The 18,359-nt window shown below is 47.4% G+C and overlaps 1 protein-coding gene across 2 annotated transcripts; it reads left to right on the forward strand.

Moving 5' to 3' along the window:
* The first annotated feature begins 123 nt into the window (after nt 1-123).
* CEP57 (centrosomal protein 57) lies at nt 124-18,014 on the forward strand. 2 transcript variants are annotated; one of them, XM_028726114.2, is made up of 11 exons: nt 153-318; nt 3,311-3,470; nt 6,542-6,721; nt 9,105-9,226; nt 10,004-10,120; nt 11,224-11,301; nt 12,697-12,813; nt 13,075-13,155; nt 14,080-14,306; nt 14,927-15,071; nt 16,690-18,014. In XM_028726114.2, the coding sequence occupies exons 1-11, from the start codon at nt 289-291 to the stop codon at nt 16,894-16,896; spliced, it is 1,464 nt and encodes a 487-aa protein (XP_028581947.2). In that variant the 5' UTR covers nt 153-288; the 3' UTR covers nt 16,897-18,014. The 2 variants fall into 2 exon arrangements, with proteins under 2 accessions (XP_077783134.1, XP_028581947.2); XM_077927008.1 differs by lacking the exon at nt 3,311-3,470 and having other exon boundaries at nt 124-318.
* Nucleotides 18,015-18,359: the final 345 nt, after the last annotated feature.

Consider the following 18,359-nt stretch of genomic DNA (forward strand, 5'->3'; position numbering starts at 1 on the left):
CTTCCTCAACTCTTATTGGTTAATCCGGACGTCCATCACCGCCGCAGCTCTGTGACGCAAGCGCGCCGTAAAAGGGAACGCGGGAGGGGCGGGGACATGTTGTTCTTGGGCGGGTCGAGGCGAGGCTCCGTTGGCTGCTTCACATGCCACTCAACAGAGTGGCCTTGTTGGCGCGGCCGCGGTGTTTGTGGGGCAGCTGGAGGAGGCGGGAGGCGGCAGTAGCCTCCGCTCTCCGGGCCCCGCTGGCCTTAAAGGGACAGGCGCCCTTCGCGGGCGCCCTTTTGCGACATGGCGGTGGCGGGGGACCTGGAGAACACGGTGAGCCCGGAGGGGAGCCTGATGGAGCGGCAGGCCCTGAAACCACCTCTGGTTTCCCTTACGTCCGCGCGGGAGGTTCGGCGTGGCTGCTTGGGGGGATGAAGGCGCTCTATACATGCGCAGGGGCACGCTCGCCCGCGAGGGTGAACTTCGCGGATCCTCGGCGCTGGCACAGTATAAGGAGGGATCTCCAAGCAAGCCCATCTTCGCACCCAGAGCCCTTTCAGCTCTCAACGGCATTCATTTTGTTTCATTTGTAGCCCGCCTTTCTCCCCGCGAGCTCAAGGCGGCGGGCGAGTTTCTCTTCCTCACCGTTTTATTCCCCGTGAGGTAGGGTAGGCTGAGAGAATAAAGTGTGACTGGCGCGCAAGGCCACCCAAGTGAGTGATTTAAACCCTGGTCGCAATATTTGCCGGAGGTCAATAGTCAGGGCCCTGCAGGGCATTAAGCACTCACTTCCAGCCCTGGTATTTGAGATATTTCCCCACCATAACTGGGTATACTGTACTGGGACACTGTATTGGACACCTTCACCTGCAGAAGGTCACTTGCTCTCTAACACTGAACTTTTGCCTTTCCGCAGCTTCTTCCACAGCATCTCACATCGCGTTTTGGATATTTTCCAAGTTCTCTCCATCACTCTTTGCACTTAGCTTGCTGCGTGCTCAGAAGCCCTCACTGTTGGTTTTAGATGGTCCACCCATCGCATAGGTGCTCATAGAACTGGGTTATCTGGTCCAACCCCCTGCAATGCAGGAATCCTGCCCACAGCCATCCCTGGGTTCGCTCAAACCACCAACTTCCTTGTTAACAGCATTGACCCGTTGCACCACAGAGGGCCATCCCCTGGTCTTTCAAAATTGCATTGTCCCCGTGCTGATGCTGCTTTACTCTCCCATCATGTCTTTTCTGAATGCCCTACAAATGTCCCTAAGAACATAGGAAGAATTTGCTGGGCCTGGCCAGTAGCCCTTATAAATGTAAGGAACCGCAGAAAGAGGGAGGAGGGAGTCGAAATATAAAATGTTAAAACTACAGTATGGTTAAACTATGGTTATCTCTGGGTATAAGGTGGTATATAAATTCAGTGAATTAATTAATTAAAAATTAAAAGAAAAAGGCCAGTGGCTCATTTAGTACAGCATCCTCTTATCACAGTCGGCAACCGGATTGATGTCTGTGGGAAACCAGTGAGCAGAACATTAGCACAAGAGCATTAGCACAAGAGTGTTTTCATCTCCTGTGGTTTTCAGTAATTAGAATTCAGGGCCACACCTGTAGGCTCCTGGTGTTTTATTCTTGCAGTCAGTCTGGCTGAGAGCGACTACAACTCCTATCAACCTTAACCATGGGCCATGCTATGCTGTGTCCGATGGAAACTGGAGTCCAACAGCATCTGGAGAGCCACAAGATAGAGCGGTAGTCTCGTAATCTGGGGAACCGGGTTCGCGTCTCCGCTCCTCCACATGCAGCTGCTGGGTGACCTTGGGCCAGTCACACTTCTCTGAAGTCTCTCAGCCCCACTCACCTCACAGAGTGTTTGTTGTGGGGGAGGAAGGGAAAGGAGAATGTTAGCCTCTTTGAGACTCCTTTGGGTAGTGATAAAGCGGGATATCAAATCCAAACTCCTCTTCTTCTTCTAAGTAAGTGTTCATAGGGTTGGCCCATGGATCCATGCTCTAAATATATCAGCTGGGAGCTATGCTCGCCTTGAGTCCTTTCTGGAATCTCTAAGATTGTAGGGTCAGACTACTAAAAATCCTCAGCCTCCTACCTCTTTCTTTGTATTGTCTGCATGCTTTCAGGGACTCGCTTGAGTGCTTTTGCAGAATGAATAATTCTGATTAGTCTCTCTCATCTACCCCCTGTCTTTTAAGTCTCCAGTTTCGTATTCCAGGAGAGAAGCTTGGTGACAGTGTTGCATAGGGACCAGCTGAGCAACATACGGAAACTAAGCATTTATCACTTAAGTTGGACTCAGGTTATGGACAATAAGCCATAAAAGATGCATGTGCTGCCCTCTGCCATGTGGCCTAAGCCCTTCACTTGAGGGTGTGTAGGAGGCAGGCAAAGGAGTTGAAAAATAGCTACAGTGAAAGTGTGTGTAGCCATGCCCAATTTGACATCGCAATCCTGTTAATGTTTAATTGCAATCATACTTGCAAATGAGACGAACTAAGAAGGGCTTAGTAGCCTGTTCATCCACAAGTACCTCATTGGTAGTCCAAAAGAAAGAACTACCAACTTTTTGTAACTTCTGTGCCTGATCACGTAGACTAGATGCTTACTTATCAGAGGCGATCAGATTTGGCTACCTACTAGCCAACTTGGAATCAATCTGAAGTTGTTTGGACACAGTCATAGCACGGGTCAAGTTTGTTGATTGCATTTCCCCCGTCACCAGGGAACTCAGGATAACGTTCCTGGCCAGCTCTTCTCTGATTACCTTTCTATCTTGCCTTTCCTCCAAGGAGCTCAAAATTCTATACATAATCTCACTCTAATATCCTGCAAAATCCACTTACTAGGAAAGTAAGCTCAGTTGAACTTGGTGGCACTTCAGTCAAAGTAAACTTGAATAGAGTTGAAGTGCAAGTTTCCTGGATAGCTCAGTTGGTTAGAGTGTGGTGCGGGTAGTGCCAAGGTTGCAGGTTCAGTTCCTGTAAGGGACACCTGCAGAATCCTGCATTACATGGGTTTGACTAGGTCCTTTGGGTCCCTTCCAACTCTATGATTCTAAATATTCTCCATGACCCTAGTCTGCCACTGAAACCACTGTGCCACACTTGCTTGGTGTTTTCTGTCATGCTGCTCCTGTTGGCTATGTGGTGAACTCGTTCTTAAGTTTTCCTAAAGACCTACTTCTTCATCAAAGTCTTTCTGGACACTCATTCTAATTGCACTCTGAAAACTCAAATTGGTCTTTCTGGACTGATGAGGCATCCTCTGTGTCTATCAGGCAGCTCAACTGACCATCTCCACCTCTTTCCAGGGTGCTGCTTTCCGTACAAGTCACAGGACCTCATCCTTCACAGATGGGCTTTCAGCAGCATCGTTTACAGAGTACCCTAGGCACAAACCTTTCATTAACGCTGACTTGCGACGACCTCCTGCCAAGCCAGTCATTGCATATCCAGAGAGTAACAGCAGAGGTAACGATTTGACTTGGAGGAATTGGGGTAGCATTGGGAATAAGTTTGCGGTTTGTTTGTTTGTTTGTTTGTATGTCTGTCTGGAAGGTTCACAACCCTTGAATCAGTGTGAAAGCACTACCTTTGTTGAGGGGGTGGGATGCCCGTGTGTGTGTTTTTTTAAAATGACTTTTATGGAATCTTATCAGCTGATCTGAAGAAAACTAAAAGGTGGATTGTTTTAAAATGCGGTGGCTTTGTAAAAACACGGTCCTTGTGGGTTTTTAAGAACCAGTTGACAATGGGTTGCTTTCTCCCCTAGGCTTATTCTTGACCCTTCTTTCCTCTGCAATCCTTGCTTTCCAACTCCCCAGTGCAAAGGAAAGCAACATCTTTGGTGTACTTCAACCAATAAACCATACGTTCTTTCAATGTGACTTTGGGAGGCCTTGCTCCATGTCCCCCACCCCCCTCTGAAGTGAAGCATGTGGATATTGTGGAGCAAGCCCTTTTCTGGAGCAGCGCTCTCTCTGGAATGGTTTGCGGAAAGCGATTTGTCAGGCCTGCTTGTTTGTAATTTCTCCTCGCTTGTGAAGATTTCTGGGAGTCCTACGTGAATCTGCTGTTGCATCTATATTAGGAATGGGAAATGTCAGGCCCAGAGACCAAATGCAAACCATCAGGCCATAAAAATAATGATAATAATAATGATGATAATAATAATAATAATAATTTATTTATACCCTGCCCATCTGGCTGGGTGGCTTCCAGCAGAATACTAAAATTCAGTGATTCATCAAATATTAAAAACTTCCCTAAACAGGACTGCCTTCAGATGTCTTCTAAAAGCCCAATAGTTTATTACTTTGACATCTGATGGGAGGATGTTCTGTAGGGCGGGCGCCACTACCGAAAAGGCCCCTGCCTGGTTCCCTGTAACTTTGCTTCTTGTGGTGAGGGAACCACCAGAAGGCCCTCTGCACTGGACCTGAGTGTCCAGGCGAGAACCATGGTGGTGGAGACGCTCCTTCAGGTATACTGGGCTGAGGCCGTTTAGGGCTTTAAAGGTCAGCACCAACACTTTGAACTGTGCTCAGAAACGTACTGGGAGCCAATGAAGGTCTTTCAGGACCGGTGTTATATGGTCTCAGCGGCCACTCCCAGTCACCAGTCTAGCTGCTGCATTCTGGATCAGTTGTAGTTTCTGGGTCACCTTCAAAGGTAGCCCCATGTAGAGCACATTGCAGTAGTCCAAGCGGGAGATAACCAGAGCATGCATCACTCTGGCAAGACAGTCCATGGGCAGGTAGGGTCTTATGACCATTGGGACTCCCCTTGTCCAGGCCATATACTTGTCAGCCCACACATTCCCAGCTTTTCACCCTCAAGTGCTTTTGACTGGCCAGGATTTGTCACTGGACTCTGATCATGCTTCTGGCTTGATTGGATGGAGGGCAGAGGGGTATGTGAGGGTAAAGAAATGAGGCTACAGTACAAAGGCAACCTTCATACTTATCACTCTTCCCATTTCTGTCTCTGGCTCAGACATAACAGCCTGTCCATTCATTCCTTACAGTTATGTGGGAATAGTCAAATCACAGGTTCCCTGACCTTGGAGAAGTAGGTGAAGATAGCATTTGAGAAACTCAGAGCTTAAAACTACCCTGTGAGATCTAAACTTCCTTTCTTTTTGAAGCGGTTGCTAATTAAATGTGGGTTGTGCTGGCAAGGAGCTCCGTTGGCTATTACAGAGAAGTGGGTCTGCTAATTATTGATGAGACTTCCTTTCAGCTCTGCCAGATGTCAGAGCCTGGGGAACTGAATTCACACAGTGTTGGTAGCCTTCTGTTTTCCTCCTTGGCAGCAGAAGGTCCGTTTGCTCAAATATTTTCTCTGGGAATAATTTTATGGTGTTGATGCTGTATGTGTGGCTAGAAGCGGACTCCCAGGGCCAGTACTGCTTCAAATGTGATTGGGATTTGGGAATGTGGAGTCCGGTTCCAGATACTTTTACTTTAAAAAGCATAGAATACACACAGTGTTTCTAAAACTTGGGTGCCCAGTTGTTGGACTACTGACCACTGGTTCTGCTAGCTAGGGATGATGGGAGTTGTAGTCCTACAACAGCTGGGGACCCAAGTTTGAGAAACATTGCCTTAACAAAAGTTCCAGGGAAGGAGCAATAGCAATATAATATCAGGAAGGTCTTGCTGAGGGCAAGCTTTAGTGCCAAAAGTCAAATGTAAGGCTGTGCCAATATCCATCCAATTTATTGAAAAATTTCTTTGTGAAAGCAGCTCTCCTTTTTTTCTGCCTCATTTTCAAAGTACTTTATCATTCCTTTAGAATTTGGGTGGGTGTTGTGTTTTGAGCTTACCTGGTTGCTGGAGGGTGGCCAAGGGCGGCATGTATGCTTTCCTTTCCAGGAACCATTTCTCCAGCACTCCTTAAGCCTCCCTCACTGCCCGCACGTCCTGATTGACAAAAACGCAATGGGAGGAGCCACCTTTAATTGGAGAGCGGACACCCAGGGAGGCTGTAGAGTACTTGGGAGATGATTTGGAGAAGGAAATAAGGGGTATTCATAAGCCCCGCACAACCACCACACCAATCAGGTAAGCACAACGAAACACACCACACTCCACCCATAAGAATTTCACTGCAATTTTCTCTTCCCCATCCCACTTCTGATCATTTTTATTGCTTTTTTCTTGTTTAGTGGTGGAAAATGGCTGGGGGGCGGGAAGGAAAGAACATGAGGCAGATTTTCAGCATAGTTCTAATTAAAATATCTAAGATTCACAGAAAACTGGATTTTGTTGTAACTTCATCAGGTGTATAGCCTACCCCTCTGTCCAAGGAACTCAGAACAACATATATCAGCATATCCCATTTGGGCTTCAACAACCATCCTTGTGAAATAGGTTAGGGAGGGAGCTTGGGACTTGCTCAGGTCCACACATAAAGCTTCACAGCTGAACAGTCTTTGAATGCAGCTTTCCGCAGTCTTAAATCCAACCCTGTATCTGCCGTGTCCTGCTAGCTCATTAATAGCTGGTTCTAATTGTATTTAGCTTTGTTGTTGTTGCTAGCAATATTCTCAGCTCTGAAGAACCTGCAAGAGAAAATACGGCGGCTGGAGCTGGAACGGATTCAAGCAGAGGAGAGTGTGAAATCTCTGGCCAAGGAAACCTCAGACTATAAGAAAGTGCTGGGCGAACAGCTGATGGAAAAAGAGCAGACAAAGTTTGAAGTGTCCAGGAAAAACGAAGGTGTGTAAATGTCTCCTTTGCTCAACTACAAATTAATAATCCTAGGGGTGTTTGGATGAGCCCCCTTAAGTTATTCAGTGAGGTCACTTCCCATGACCCAATGTGTAGGCTGTCCAAAGTGAAACACCCCCCGCTCCGCAAATCTGTGCATCTGGACAGCATGTGAGCCTATCAGAATCCTCTATGCACCCTATGACATGTGTGTAAGAGGGAGAAGCAAGAAGCAAAGGGGTAGAAGAAACAGGTTAATGTCCAAAAACTTACAGTCCAAAGCATTTTGGTGCATTGTAGAGGATTGTGGCAGTGGAAGTGTTTTCCAACGATCCAACTCCCGGTCTATCTGGGGCAGATGTATGCTATGTGATGCCTAAAGCTGAGATGCTCTGAAAGAGGCATTTATTTTTGCACATTGCCTTCTTCAGATCCAAAAAGATCGTTATTCTGCAAGTAGCAGCTGTTCGCTTAGCGTAAGGGCGGGCAGCCAAGTGCCATGGAGACCTTCTGGTCTATAAATTCCCATTGTCCTTGGCCAGCATAACCAATGGCCAGGGAAGAAGAGAGGTGCAGCCCAGGACTTCCGATGGGCACCAGGATGCCTAACCCAGCTCAGCATGCTGAGCTCATCCTACACAACCACGTGGATGTACATTTGAGGGGAGGATCAGTTGTGATGAGCAAGCTGCCTTTCAGGGGAGCTTGCCTGCCTCCTCCTTCAGGAGAAGCTTCCAAGAAATCCCGGATCACCCTGAAACACAGTTTGAAATGCCTGTGTCGGAGAATCAGTGTCATTAAGGCAAGGTTGAAGAGATCGATCCAGGAGCCTTTACTGTATTGGTAGCCTCATGGAATTAGAATGCAGAGCCCAGTTCCAAAAAAACCTCCAGTTACCATGATACCTGATTGTTCTTACTTGTTGTGGAACTGACAGATGTCTTTGTATGGCTCCCATTGTCAGCGTACGGCTGAAGTTGGGAGTATGGCTGTGCTTCAGCTGCTGCTCGTTCTCCGCTCGCCTCTTCTGTGTTGAGGCACAGCTGCAGGTGGTCTGAGTATCTCAGCTTTGGGCTCTGCATAGTATATATCTGCCGCACATACGTATGGCATCTTATCTGCCCCATTGGTGTTCAGATGAGTGCTTCCTCCACTCCATCTCTTGGGCCATTTAGAATTTTGAAGAGCCTGTCCTTGCTCTATTGTAGGGCTGGGCAATATCTGCTTCCCAGCATCGTAATATGCTGCCGATATGGCGGTATATTATGACGTCAGAAAGGAGGCGGGGAGGAAGAAGGTCGTTGCTGGCCATGGAGACAATTGGCATTACTGTGTGCAGTTTCTGCCTCTTACTGGCGAGGTCGGATAGGTGGCACTGCCCTGGGCGGAGCACATCAGCTGTTGTATTGCATGTATGACGCCGGCCTCCCCGGAACTGCCAACCATGGCTCACCCTGACCACAGTGTCTCACCACACAAGCAGTGGCTACGAGGAGCCACTGTTCAGTGCGAGGAAGAACGGAGGAAGGAGGCAGCCTGCTAGCGCTTGCACAGCCAGAGAAAGAAAATGAAGATATTGGCGGGCAGACAGGCAAACCCCACTCCTGAGGCCGGTGGCTAGGCTGGGGAGGGAGGGAGGGAGTGGACGAGCATCAGGTGCCGGAGGGAAGTGTGCTGTGCTGGCTGTGAGTACATTGCCCAGTCTGAAATCGCTTTTGTGATTTTAACTTTAAACCGTATCAGTACATTGCCTAGGCCTAGTCTACTAGTCGCTTGGGGCTGTAGCCAACTAAATTCTTCATGGAGCAAACCCACTGAAATTAATGGACCTAGGTTGGACTTTTCTGAAAATTTAGTGGTTTACTCTGAGCAGTAGGGTTGTATCCATTGTTAGTCCCACATGGACCCATTGAAATTGACGGACACGACAAACTTAGGCCCACCAATGAGTCTACCCTGAATACAGCTGGCAGTACCCCATAGCTTGCAACCTGTATAGTCCTCATGGGGTCCATTATTAGCATTGGGGCAGTAAGGTAAAGGTAAAGGGACCCTTGACCATTAGATCCAGTCGCAGATGACTCTGGGGTTGCGGCGCTCATCTTGCTTTATTGGCCGAGGGAGCTGGCGTACAGCTTCCGGGTCATGTGGCCAGCATGACTAAGCCGCTTCTGGAAAACCAGAGCAGCGCACGGAAACGCAGTTTACCTTCCCGCCAGAGCGGTACCTACTTATCTACTTGCACTTTGACGTGCATTCGAACTGCTAGGTGGGCAGGAGCAGGGACTGAGCAATGGGAGCTCACCCCGTCGCAGGGATTTGAACTGCCAACCTTCTGATCGGCAAGCCCTAGGCTCTGTGGTTTAGCCATCTCTCATTGCCCTCCTTTCAGAGTTGGCAGCTCAGCTGGCAGGTGCCGAGACTCGCTGCAGCCTTCTGGAAAAGCAGCTGGATTACATGAAACAAATGATTGCACAGGCGGAACTCGAAAAGACCACTGTCTTGCAGAAGCAGGTACGTCGTCTGCCTTGGTGTCATCTGACCTTCTTAATGCAAACTCTATGAATTTCGCCAACAGCCATAATACATCTGGGTTATACACACACACTTGTGAAACTCACTGCCACAAGATGTGGTGATGGCCACAAGCTTAGAAGGCTTTCAAAGCTGAGTGAGACAAATTTCAGAGAAGACGTACTAGTCCTGGTGGGTATTCCCTACTTCCAGTATCAAAGTGCATCTGAAAATCAACTGCAGGTGAATTCCAACCGGAGGAGCTGTTGCCTCTTCATGTCCAACATTTGGGCTTCCTCAAATGTGGCATCTGATCAGCTTCTGTGGGAAACTGAATGGCAGAGTAGGTGGACCATCAGTCTGGCCCAACCAGGCTTTTATTAGGTTACGTTGTGGGACTGGGTTGCCATCATGCGGATCTTGAAAACTATTCCCCTTCATTGAACAGTTTTGCCACCCTATCTGCTACTGGGGCCTGCTGTTGACATGATATAGGCTCTATTCTCAAACGTCACAATATTCAGCCCTAGAATTAAAAGGTTTGACACGAGCTTTTTGTGAGCTTCACACACACCCACACACCCTGCTTCACTTTTCTCCCATTATATTGCTGCTTTTTAGTGAGATGTTGCAGTTGACTAGGGTTGCAGACGTTTACTGCTGTTGGCCACCCCTGTGCTTTTCAGTGGCAGGCAGAAATTCAGCTGGTGACGCTCTTCCCGTCAATTCTTTCTTGCCTCCCCACGCCATGAATAACTTTCCTCCTCCTCTTTCCAGGCCACATTAGAAAGAGAGAGAATCCTTGATCAATCGCATGTGACATCTAAATTGGAAAGGTTGGATCTGCTCGAGAAAGAATATGCAAGGCTTACGTCGATGCAGTCTCATGCAGAGGTAGGTGGTGTTCGTTTGGACGCCCGAGACCAGGTTTGTGCTCATTGTGGATGCTCAGCATTCTTGTAATGTAGCGATGGAGAACCTGTGACCTTCCAGATGTTTCTGGGCTACAAATCCCATCATCCCTGACCATTGGCCATGCTGGCTGGGGCGGATGGGGGAGTCACAACTTGCTACATCCCTGTCATCCTCATGCCCCACTAATGGGCTTTCTAGACACGATCTGGCTGGCCATTATCGGTCTGATACAAGAAGGACTTCCTTAATGTTTGAATCCACTCAATTTTTATACTGGAACTTGGAGCAGAGATATATAAATGACCTCAGTGGGACTTACTCCCAGAAAACCATGTATAGGGTTAACAGTCTGGAAGTTGCAGTATTGTTCTTCTGCTTCTTTAAAGGTAAGCATGTTACGTTTTGTGTTCTAAACACTAGGATATGTTTTATCCTTTCTTTTATTCATATGCAAATGAAATCAATTAAATTCATTTGCTGAGTTGATATAAATATTTCTTCAATCAGTTGGCAGCCGTACTAAATAGGGTAATGTTTAGATTTCTTCTTCTGCTGTAGTTTTCTGCATTAGAACCTCTGAATCCCAAATTCTGCTCCAATAAAACATGAATTCTGCTCGCAAGAAAACCTAAAAGCTCAGCCCCAAAATTATGCTATGCCACATTTATTTAGCTTAATATGGTGTGTGCCTTACACTCATATTTAGATTTCCACCACCACCACCACCATCGTGCCACCTATTTTGATTTTTGTAAATTTAGTTCTCTTCTGGATCCCCCTAGTGGTTGAATATAACTGCATAGCTTACTTTTGTGAGCTGTGGCTCTGGTAGTCTCCCGATCTGTTTCTATTATTGTATTCATTGCCTTTGTATTCTACTCCAGAAAGGTCAGAGCAGATCTTACTCCCCAGCAACCCTAAAAGGAGGCTAGATTATTTCTTCCCTTTAAAAGGAAAAGGGTGGGCTTAGAACCAGGCTATCCCCCAGACAGAACTCTGCCTACGGGACACCCCGCTGGAGTCAGGAGGCAAGACTAAATTGGCTGTTGGGTGATTTTAGGTTTTGCTTTTGTTTAAACTAGAAAAAAATGAAAGAGCTGGAAGAGAAGCTCCTGGAGGAAGAACAAGCGCGGAAACGGGTGCAGGAAAAAGCGGCAGAGGCAAGTCCTTCCGATTTGTGCCCTGAATTTCTCTGCAGAGGAAAGAACTCCTGAGGGCATGTAGGATTTGTAATGCGTTTGAGGCCTCCTTGCAGAAGCATGGAATGATCAGAAACTTCATTCTGTGCGTAGGCTACAGTCATGGTAGAATTTATTTTCAGAAGATTGCAAGACTATGCAAGCAGACACAAGCTGCTGGGTGGCATAAGGTCTTGTCTGCAGGCCTGCTGGCGGGGCAGTTATTGTGGTCTGCAGATTATTATTAATTTTACGACACTGCAAACATTTTTAGTTGAAAACCTACATCCAGTTTGTTGGAATAGAACTCCCCCATCTCCAGCCTTTAATGCAAATGCCTCCAATTACATGCAGTAGGTATACAGAGATTTGTGTATCAGTTCCATGCCTCCATCACAAAGTAGACTTCTCCAGCCTAGTGCCTGAATTTGCACTACAATTCTCATCATCCCTGACACTTGCTCATGCTGGCTTGAGCTTCTGGGAGCTGGAGTTCCAACAACATCTGGAGGGCAGCAGGTCGGGAGAAGTTTGATACAGAAGCAATGGGACAGAAGTTTGGATAGCAGCTCTGGGTTGTTCCCATATAAGGCTCTGGTACCATCCAAGGGCAGGCTAGACTTTTGATGGGGAAAACCAGGGCTGGGATGAATATCGAATAATACTGCTTTGCACAGTGAACACAAGGCACACTATACACACCCTATAAACAGTTACCTTAAGAAGTCCCCTCTCTCTCTGAGCCCAGAGAGGGTTTTAGCTTTCAGAATCTTTGCTTGGTCCAATTCCACAAAGCAAAAGTCCGATTGCCAAAGTCCTGCAACTACACTGTTCTTTGTCCAGTTTTCCAACAGCCTTTGGATCTTCAATTTCTCTCCCAGCAGTTTCAATGTATCTCTGCACATCTCCACAGTTTGTCTCCCCTATTCGTTTCCATGCAGGAATGCTGAAAAGGGGGCCTCTTACGTAGGCCGGGTCTCCATGCCATGTTGCATAGCAGCAGAGATAAGGAATCACAAGCCCTCTGCAGCTGTGTTTTAGGAAGGAACATTCTTACCCACTTATGGAGGAGTTAACACTTTCCTCAACAACTGGATGCCTGTGGCTGAATGTGTTTAGCACTTCTGGACTGTGTCAGGGATGAGGAGCTTCCAGCCCTTGTAATATTGTTGGACTACAGTTCCTCTCCCCTGACCATTGTTATACTGGCTGGGGCTAATGGGACTTGGGAGTCCTGCAGCATCTTTGGGGTGACCCATCTGTGGGCTGTGCCTTAGCTGGCAAACCACACACACACACACACACCCGACTTCATCTTCTATTATTTTGAATTAAAGAAAATAATAATAATAATAATCCCCAGGCTTATCTTGGCAGCTTCAGACGGGTTTGGAGAAGAACAGACAGTTGCTGGAAGCACAAACGCAGCCTGTGGTGTTGGTGGAACCATTGAAACCAAAGAAGATCAAGAAGAAAGCAAAACAGCTGGAAAAGGTACATCACTGGTGCTAAAAGAGCTTAGATCTCATCCCTGTTTACCTGTGGCCTGTAATCCACATAAAATCCTGAATTCACGCAGCCCTCATAGATGGGGTGGAGGTGAGGGACAGCTGTGAAACCCTCCAGTGCTGCAGACTCTGCTTTTTATTGGCTGTAGTTTCGCCCATCATCAGTCCTGGCTCCTCCCACCATTTGTTGCCACCTTTGATGGACTTAACTTCTCCTAATGTGAGAGTGTCTCTTCTCTCTTTTTAGAATGACCCTGGAATGGTTCACTGCCATGCACAGCCTCACTATAGGCTGCGGCTGGGGGATGTGCCTTTTGTTGCTGGAAAGGTAAGGAATCAATGACTTCCCAAGCCCTGATAACTGAATGGAGGGCTCTGTGTTCAGAGACAATACTAGGAATTGGGGTTTCAAGGTACCCTAGAAGCCACCTGGTCCAACCTTCTGCTCGGGGTGGAGAATCTTGCAACCATGGCATCCCTGAGAGCTGGCTGCTCAACCTGTGCCTCATCTCCAGCAAAGGAGAGCCTGCCACCTCCAGAGGCTGTCTCTTCCATAGGCAAACAGCTGTTTCTCCTAATGTTCAGCTGAAATCGGCTGTCCTTCCCATCCACTGGTTCTTCTCCATTTTCTGCACAACATGTTGCTGGCATTCATCTGTCTCTGGAGATGGTGGGGGAGTGTGTCTTTGGAGGCGAGGTCAAGCTAATGGATGGTTGCAGGTCCTGCTGTGGCTGTAGAGGCTGATGTGGGAGAGACATGTTTTGTTGCAGCTGGGGCAGATGAAGGTGCCCAGCTGTGGGTCTCAAACCCTCCTTGAGTTAGGCTCTGTACAAAGATAGTGGAAGACTGCTATTGCAGCTCCCCTTAATTTCCTGTCCCAAAGTTCTAACTCCATACAGTCATACTTCGGGTTACAGACGCTTTAGTTTGCGTGTTTTCGGATTATGGACGTGCTGAAACCCGGAAGTACCGGAACGAGTTACTTCCGGGTTTCGGCAGTTGCGCATGCACAGAAGCGCTAAATTATGCTTTGTGCATGTGCAGAAGCGCCGAATCGCAACCTGCACGGGTGCAGACGTGGCACTGCGGGTTGCGAACGTGCCTCCCGCACGGATCACATTCGCAACCCGAGTTTCCACTGTATAAGCCAGCGTTGTTTGTACTGATGCATATCCGTGGTACATTTTGCTCAGCGTTCAGTTGCCCAGGTCGCCTTTGTCCTCTTCACCTTTCCCCTCCCTTTACTTTCAGTCCACAAGCCCCAGCCACTCGGTGGGAGCCAACGTTCAGCATGTGCTGCACCTGATGAAGCATCATTCGAAAGCCCTTTGCAACGAGCGCGTGGTCAGCAATGTCCCCTTGAGCAAGCCGATGGGCAGAGGAAGGAGGAACTCGGGCTCTTCCATTTCTTCCACGTCCCAGGGAGACCTTTCCGAGGTGCTGTTGACGCTGCAAGACGAACTCGGGCAGATGAGCTTGTGAGTCAAAACACTTGCGCGCCTTGCGGATCTTCCGAGTGTGTTCCGTTATGTGACTCTCGATTCTGGTAGCCACCCTACAGACCCTCTGAGCAGAAGCACAGGCCATCCTTCACAATTCTATCTGAATGTCGTTGGAAGCAAAGTCTATGCTGCTTACTCTCAGGGAGTGGAGCATTGGATTGCAGCCTTGGAGTGTGAAAAGAAAACTGCTAGGGCCGTTTTGAAAGCTGGGTGGAGCTACCCACCTGCCAATGACCAGACATCACAAGGATCCCAGATGACCCAAAATAATGTATTTCCTTTGTGAGCAGGCTGGATTGGAAGAGCCTTGCTTTGCCGACTTGAAATCAAGCTTGGCAATGCAAAGGAATATTTGTGCACGCAGCAAGCCCTGCTTTGGGAACTCCAATGGTGTTTTCCTCCTGCTTATTCATCTGCCTGGTAACCAGTCAAAAAAATAATATTTTTTGTTGCTGGTTTAACAGCCCTAGATTTTGAAGTTGGATTGTTTCCTCTACTTGCAAAGCGACTCTGAAAATGTATATGAAACATGTTCTTAGTGAGCAAAAAGCGAGTTTAATCCTCCCCCTGCCCTGAATCTTTCTATTGCATGTAAGCGATCACCAGCAGCTGGTAAAACTCATCCATGAGGCTCCAACGATTGCCGTAAGAGAAGACCTGGAGAGGGAGCTGGAAGGGCTGGTGAAGAAGATGGAAGCCAAGGCAGAACAGATCTGTAAAATCCAGAGGCATCGGGCGCGGGTGAGTTGCCCTTCTGCCTGAGTTCTGGCACCTGGAAAGAAGGAATCATTACAGTCACTCCCCCCCCCCCCCCAAGATGATGCTGGACTATGACTCCCATCATCCCTGACCATTGGGGCCGATGGGAGTTGGAGTCCAACAACCTCTAGAGGACTGCAGGTTGAACAACGATGCCACAACTTTTGAGCAGCTCGATTGCTTTTTATAATAGGTGATGGCAAACAATTATGTAGTGCCCCGCTGGCCATACCTGCACAAGTCAAATGGACAACAGATAAAGGAGGTGCACCTGAGCTTGTACTCTCTCCTCTAGGGCAGTGTTTCCCAACCTTGGGCCTCCAGCTGTTTTTGGACTACAACTCCCATCATCCCTAGCTAGCAAGACCAGTGGTCAGGGATGATGGGAATTGTAGTTCAAAAACAGCTGGAGGCCCAAGGTTGGGAAACACTGCTCTAGGGATGTAGGAAGCCGTGGTTTTCCAGATGTTGAACTGCCAACAGCAGCAGCCAGCATGGCCAATGGTCTGGGGTGCTGGAAGCTGTAGACCAGCAACATCTGGAGGGCCACAGGTGCCCGTCCTGTTCTAAGAGCCAGTGTGGTGTAGTGGTTAAGAGCAGTAGACTCGTAATCTGGTGAACCGGGTTCGCTTCCCCGCTCCTCCACATGCAGCTGCTGGGTGACCTTGGGCTAGTCACACTTCTTTGAAGTCTCTCAGCCCCACTCACCTCACAGAGTGTTTGTTGTGGGGGAGGAAGGGAAAGGAGCATGTTAGCCGCTTTGAGACTCCTTTGGGTAGTGATAAAGCGGGATATCAAATCCAAACTCCTCTTCTTCTACTCTGATTCGCAGCAGCTCCAGATGTTTTCGTACTCCCATCGCTTGGCCATGCTGGCTGGGTCCGAGTCCACCATTGGTGGGCTGCAGGTTCCCCTTCTCCAATTTAATGCACTTATATTCCACCTTTCAAAGTGTGAATTGGTCCATTGATGAGTATTTTATGCTAATATGCACCACTTAAGATAATTGTTTTTCCATTAAGCCGTATATAATTTTTTTGTGAAATAAAAAAACCCTAAAAATGAATGTCAAGGTGGCTTCGAGCCGTAACTCAACGGTAGAACATCTGCTATGCATGCACAAGATCCAGTCTCCAGAACAGCCGGGATAGCTCATTTTGTACATAAGGCATGAGACTCTGAATCTCAGGTTTGTGGGTTCGAGCCCCACATTGGACAAAAGATTCCTGCATTGCAGGGGGTTGGACTGAAAGACTCTTGTGGTCCCTTCCAACTCCACAATTCTATGACCACTGAAATACTGAAGAGCAGTCAGTGTAGACAGTGCTAAGCTACATGGATCAATGAGTTCAACTCTGTATAAGGCAGCTTCCTGTTAAAATAACATCTAGAACAACCTATGAGGGGGAGAAAACATGTTATGGTAGAATAACTGTAGAACAGAACAGGTGTGTAGAATATAGTTTTCTCGATGAGAAGAGGAAAAACCTCTCTCCCCGCAGATTTGGTGAAAGGGGATTGGAGGGAAGGAAGAATATTCCTGAGGTAAAAAGGCCATTCTGAAATGCCCTCTCCCCTTCTCCCTTTTTTGACCTCGCAGCTGGTGAAGCAGAAGAGGGAAGGCAGGCTCTCTTGTCCTCAGCAGCCAAGCAGAGGCTGCGAAGCGAAAACGAAGGTCAACCGGGTGAAAGACGCCGGCCTGAAGAGGAGACCCGGGGAGCAGGGCAAGAAGAGTCTGCAGTTGCTGAGGGAAATGCAAAGCATACAGACCTCTCTTCAGAAAGATGACAACAGTTGGGACTACTGAGGCGTCTTGCGTGTGTGATTGTTGTTGGTTTTTTTGCACCTTTTCCGGCTTGCTGGTTCCAATCTCAGCTGCCTTCCTTGCCCGGCTGCACTTTCTAAACAAAAGCCCCTCATTCCCCACCTATGGGCCTGATCAGATTACAGCCCCTAATCCTGATGCAGGTGGTGGGGAGGGAAGAAATAAGATAACCCTTATTATTCTTTTAGCACGTTAACAATCCCTTTGCTGTGAACCATTGTATTCTCCTTACCCTACAACTCAGGCAATTAATCTAATTGCTCACCAGGGGCGACTCTTTCCTAAGCCTAGAGGCAGACAATAGTGATTTTCTTCCCCACTCCCCTCCACAGAAGAGGGTATGACGGAGGCATAGTTGTCTCTGGTATGCAGGTTTCGCAGGCCTTTGCCCTGCTTCAAAAATGTTCACTGCCGTCTTGACCAGTGGGGTGAAAGACACAAAAAGGTGTTATTACATTACCTTTCAACTCTCCTAAAATGCATTGTTTTGTCTTCAGCCTTAAATTGCTCCCTCCCCTGCATTTCCTCCCAAAATTGCTTTATGTGTGGTGTTGGGTATTTTCCACTTCAGATGTTCAAACGTTCTCAGTAAGACGTTCTCATTTCGAAATATGGAAGTTTTGTAAAGAGTGACCTCTTCAATATTCAGTTGACTACCTAAAGGCTTTTACCTCAGCTTATAATTAAGGATGCTTCCTTCAGTGTTTTTCCATCCTTGGAATCTTAATAATGTGGTTTCAAAGAGGAACTAGACAGCTGTTTGTATCTTCTCTCTTGGTTTTTTTCTCCTTGCAAAAGAGTGAAGTCAATGTGTTTCTTTAAAAAAACAACAACACAACAGCACCTCCAATCATGGCTGTTCTGGTATTGGCAGCTGGTTTTTAACTTGGCTTTTAATAATTTTATCCTTAACTGGACTAGGAGATCTAGTGGCTGTCGTGCTATGGATTTTTATAAACACACACATGCACAGAGATATATTATTTATTACATTAATAATGTAAAGTCTTTCCAATGATTGGAATGGAATAATGACTCAAAAAATGTGCTTTTTGAGGTTTGATTGGGATCCAATAAAGGCAACTTGCCAATTGAATAAATTAGGCAGAAAACAGCTTCTCTTGAACTTTTCAAGTACTAGTGCAACTCAGGGATGCATATGCTCTAAACAAATCTGGAAAGCCGATTGCATTCAGAGATTGATGCTTTTACGTATGTTAAGTATAGCCTGTGCTTCCTGCAATGAGACTTGTCAGCATGCAACCCAGACACAGTACATGCAAAATCCTCATTACCTGCTAGAGCAAAAACAAGGTAGCAAGGACCCCTGTTTTTTTCTGTGGACCTGCTGCAAGCTCCCCTCCCTCACCCTCCTTTGTGAGCAGACAGCAAGGCAATGCTGTCTTTGCCGTCTCTGCTCAGATGCCCTGAGGAATAGCAGCAGG

The sequence above is a fragment of the Podarcis muralis genome, chromosome 4, assembly GCF_964188315.1.
Source record: "Podarcis muralis chromosome 4, rPodMur119.hap1.1, whole genome shotgun sequence".
Lineage (NCBI taxonomy): Eukaryota > Metazoa > Chordata > Lepidosauria > Squamata > Lacertidae > Podarcis > Podarcis muralis.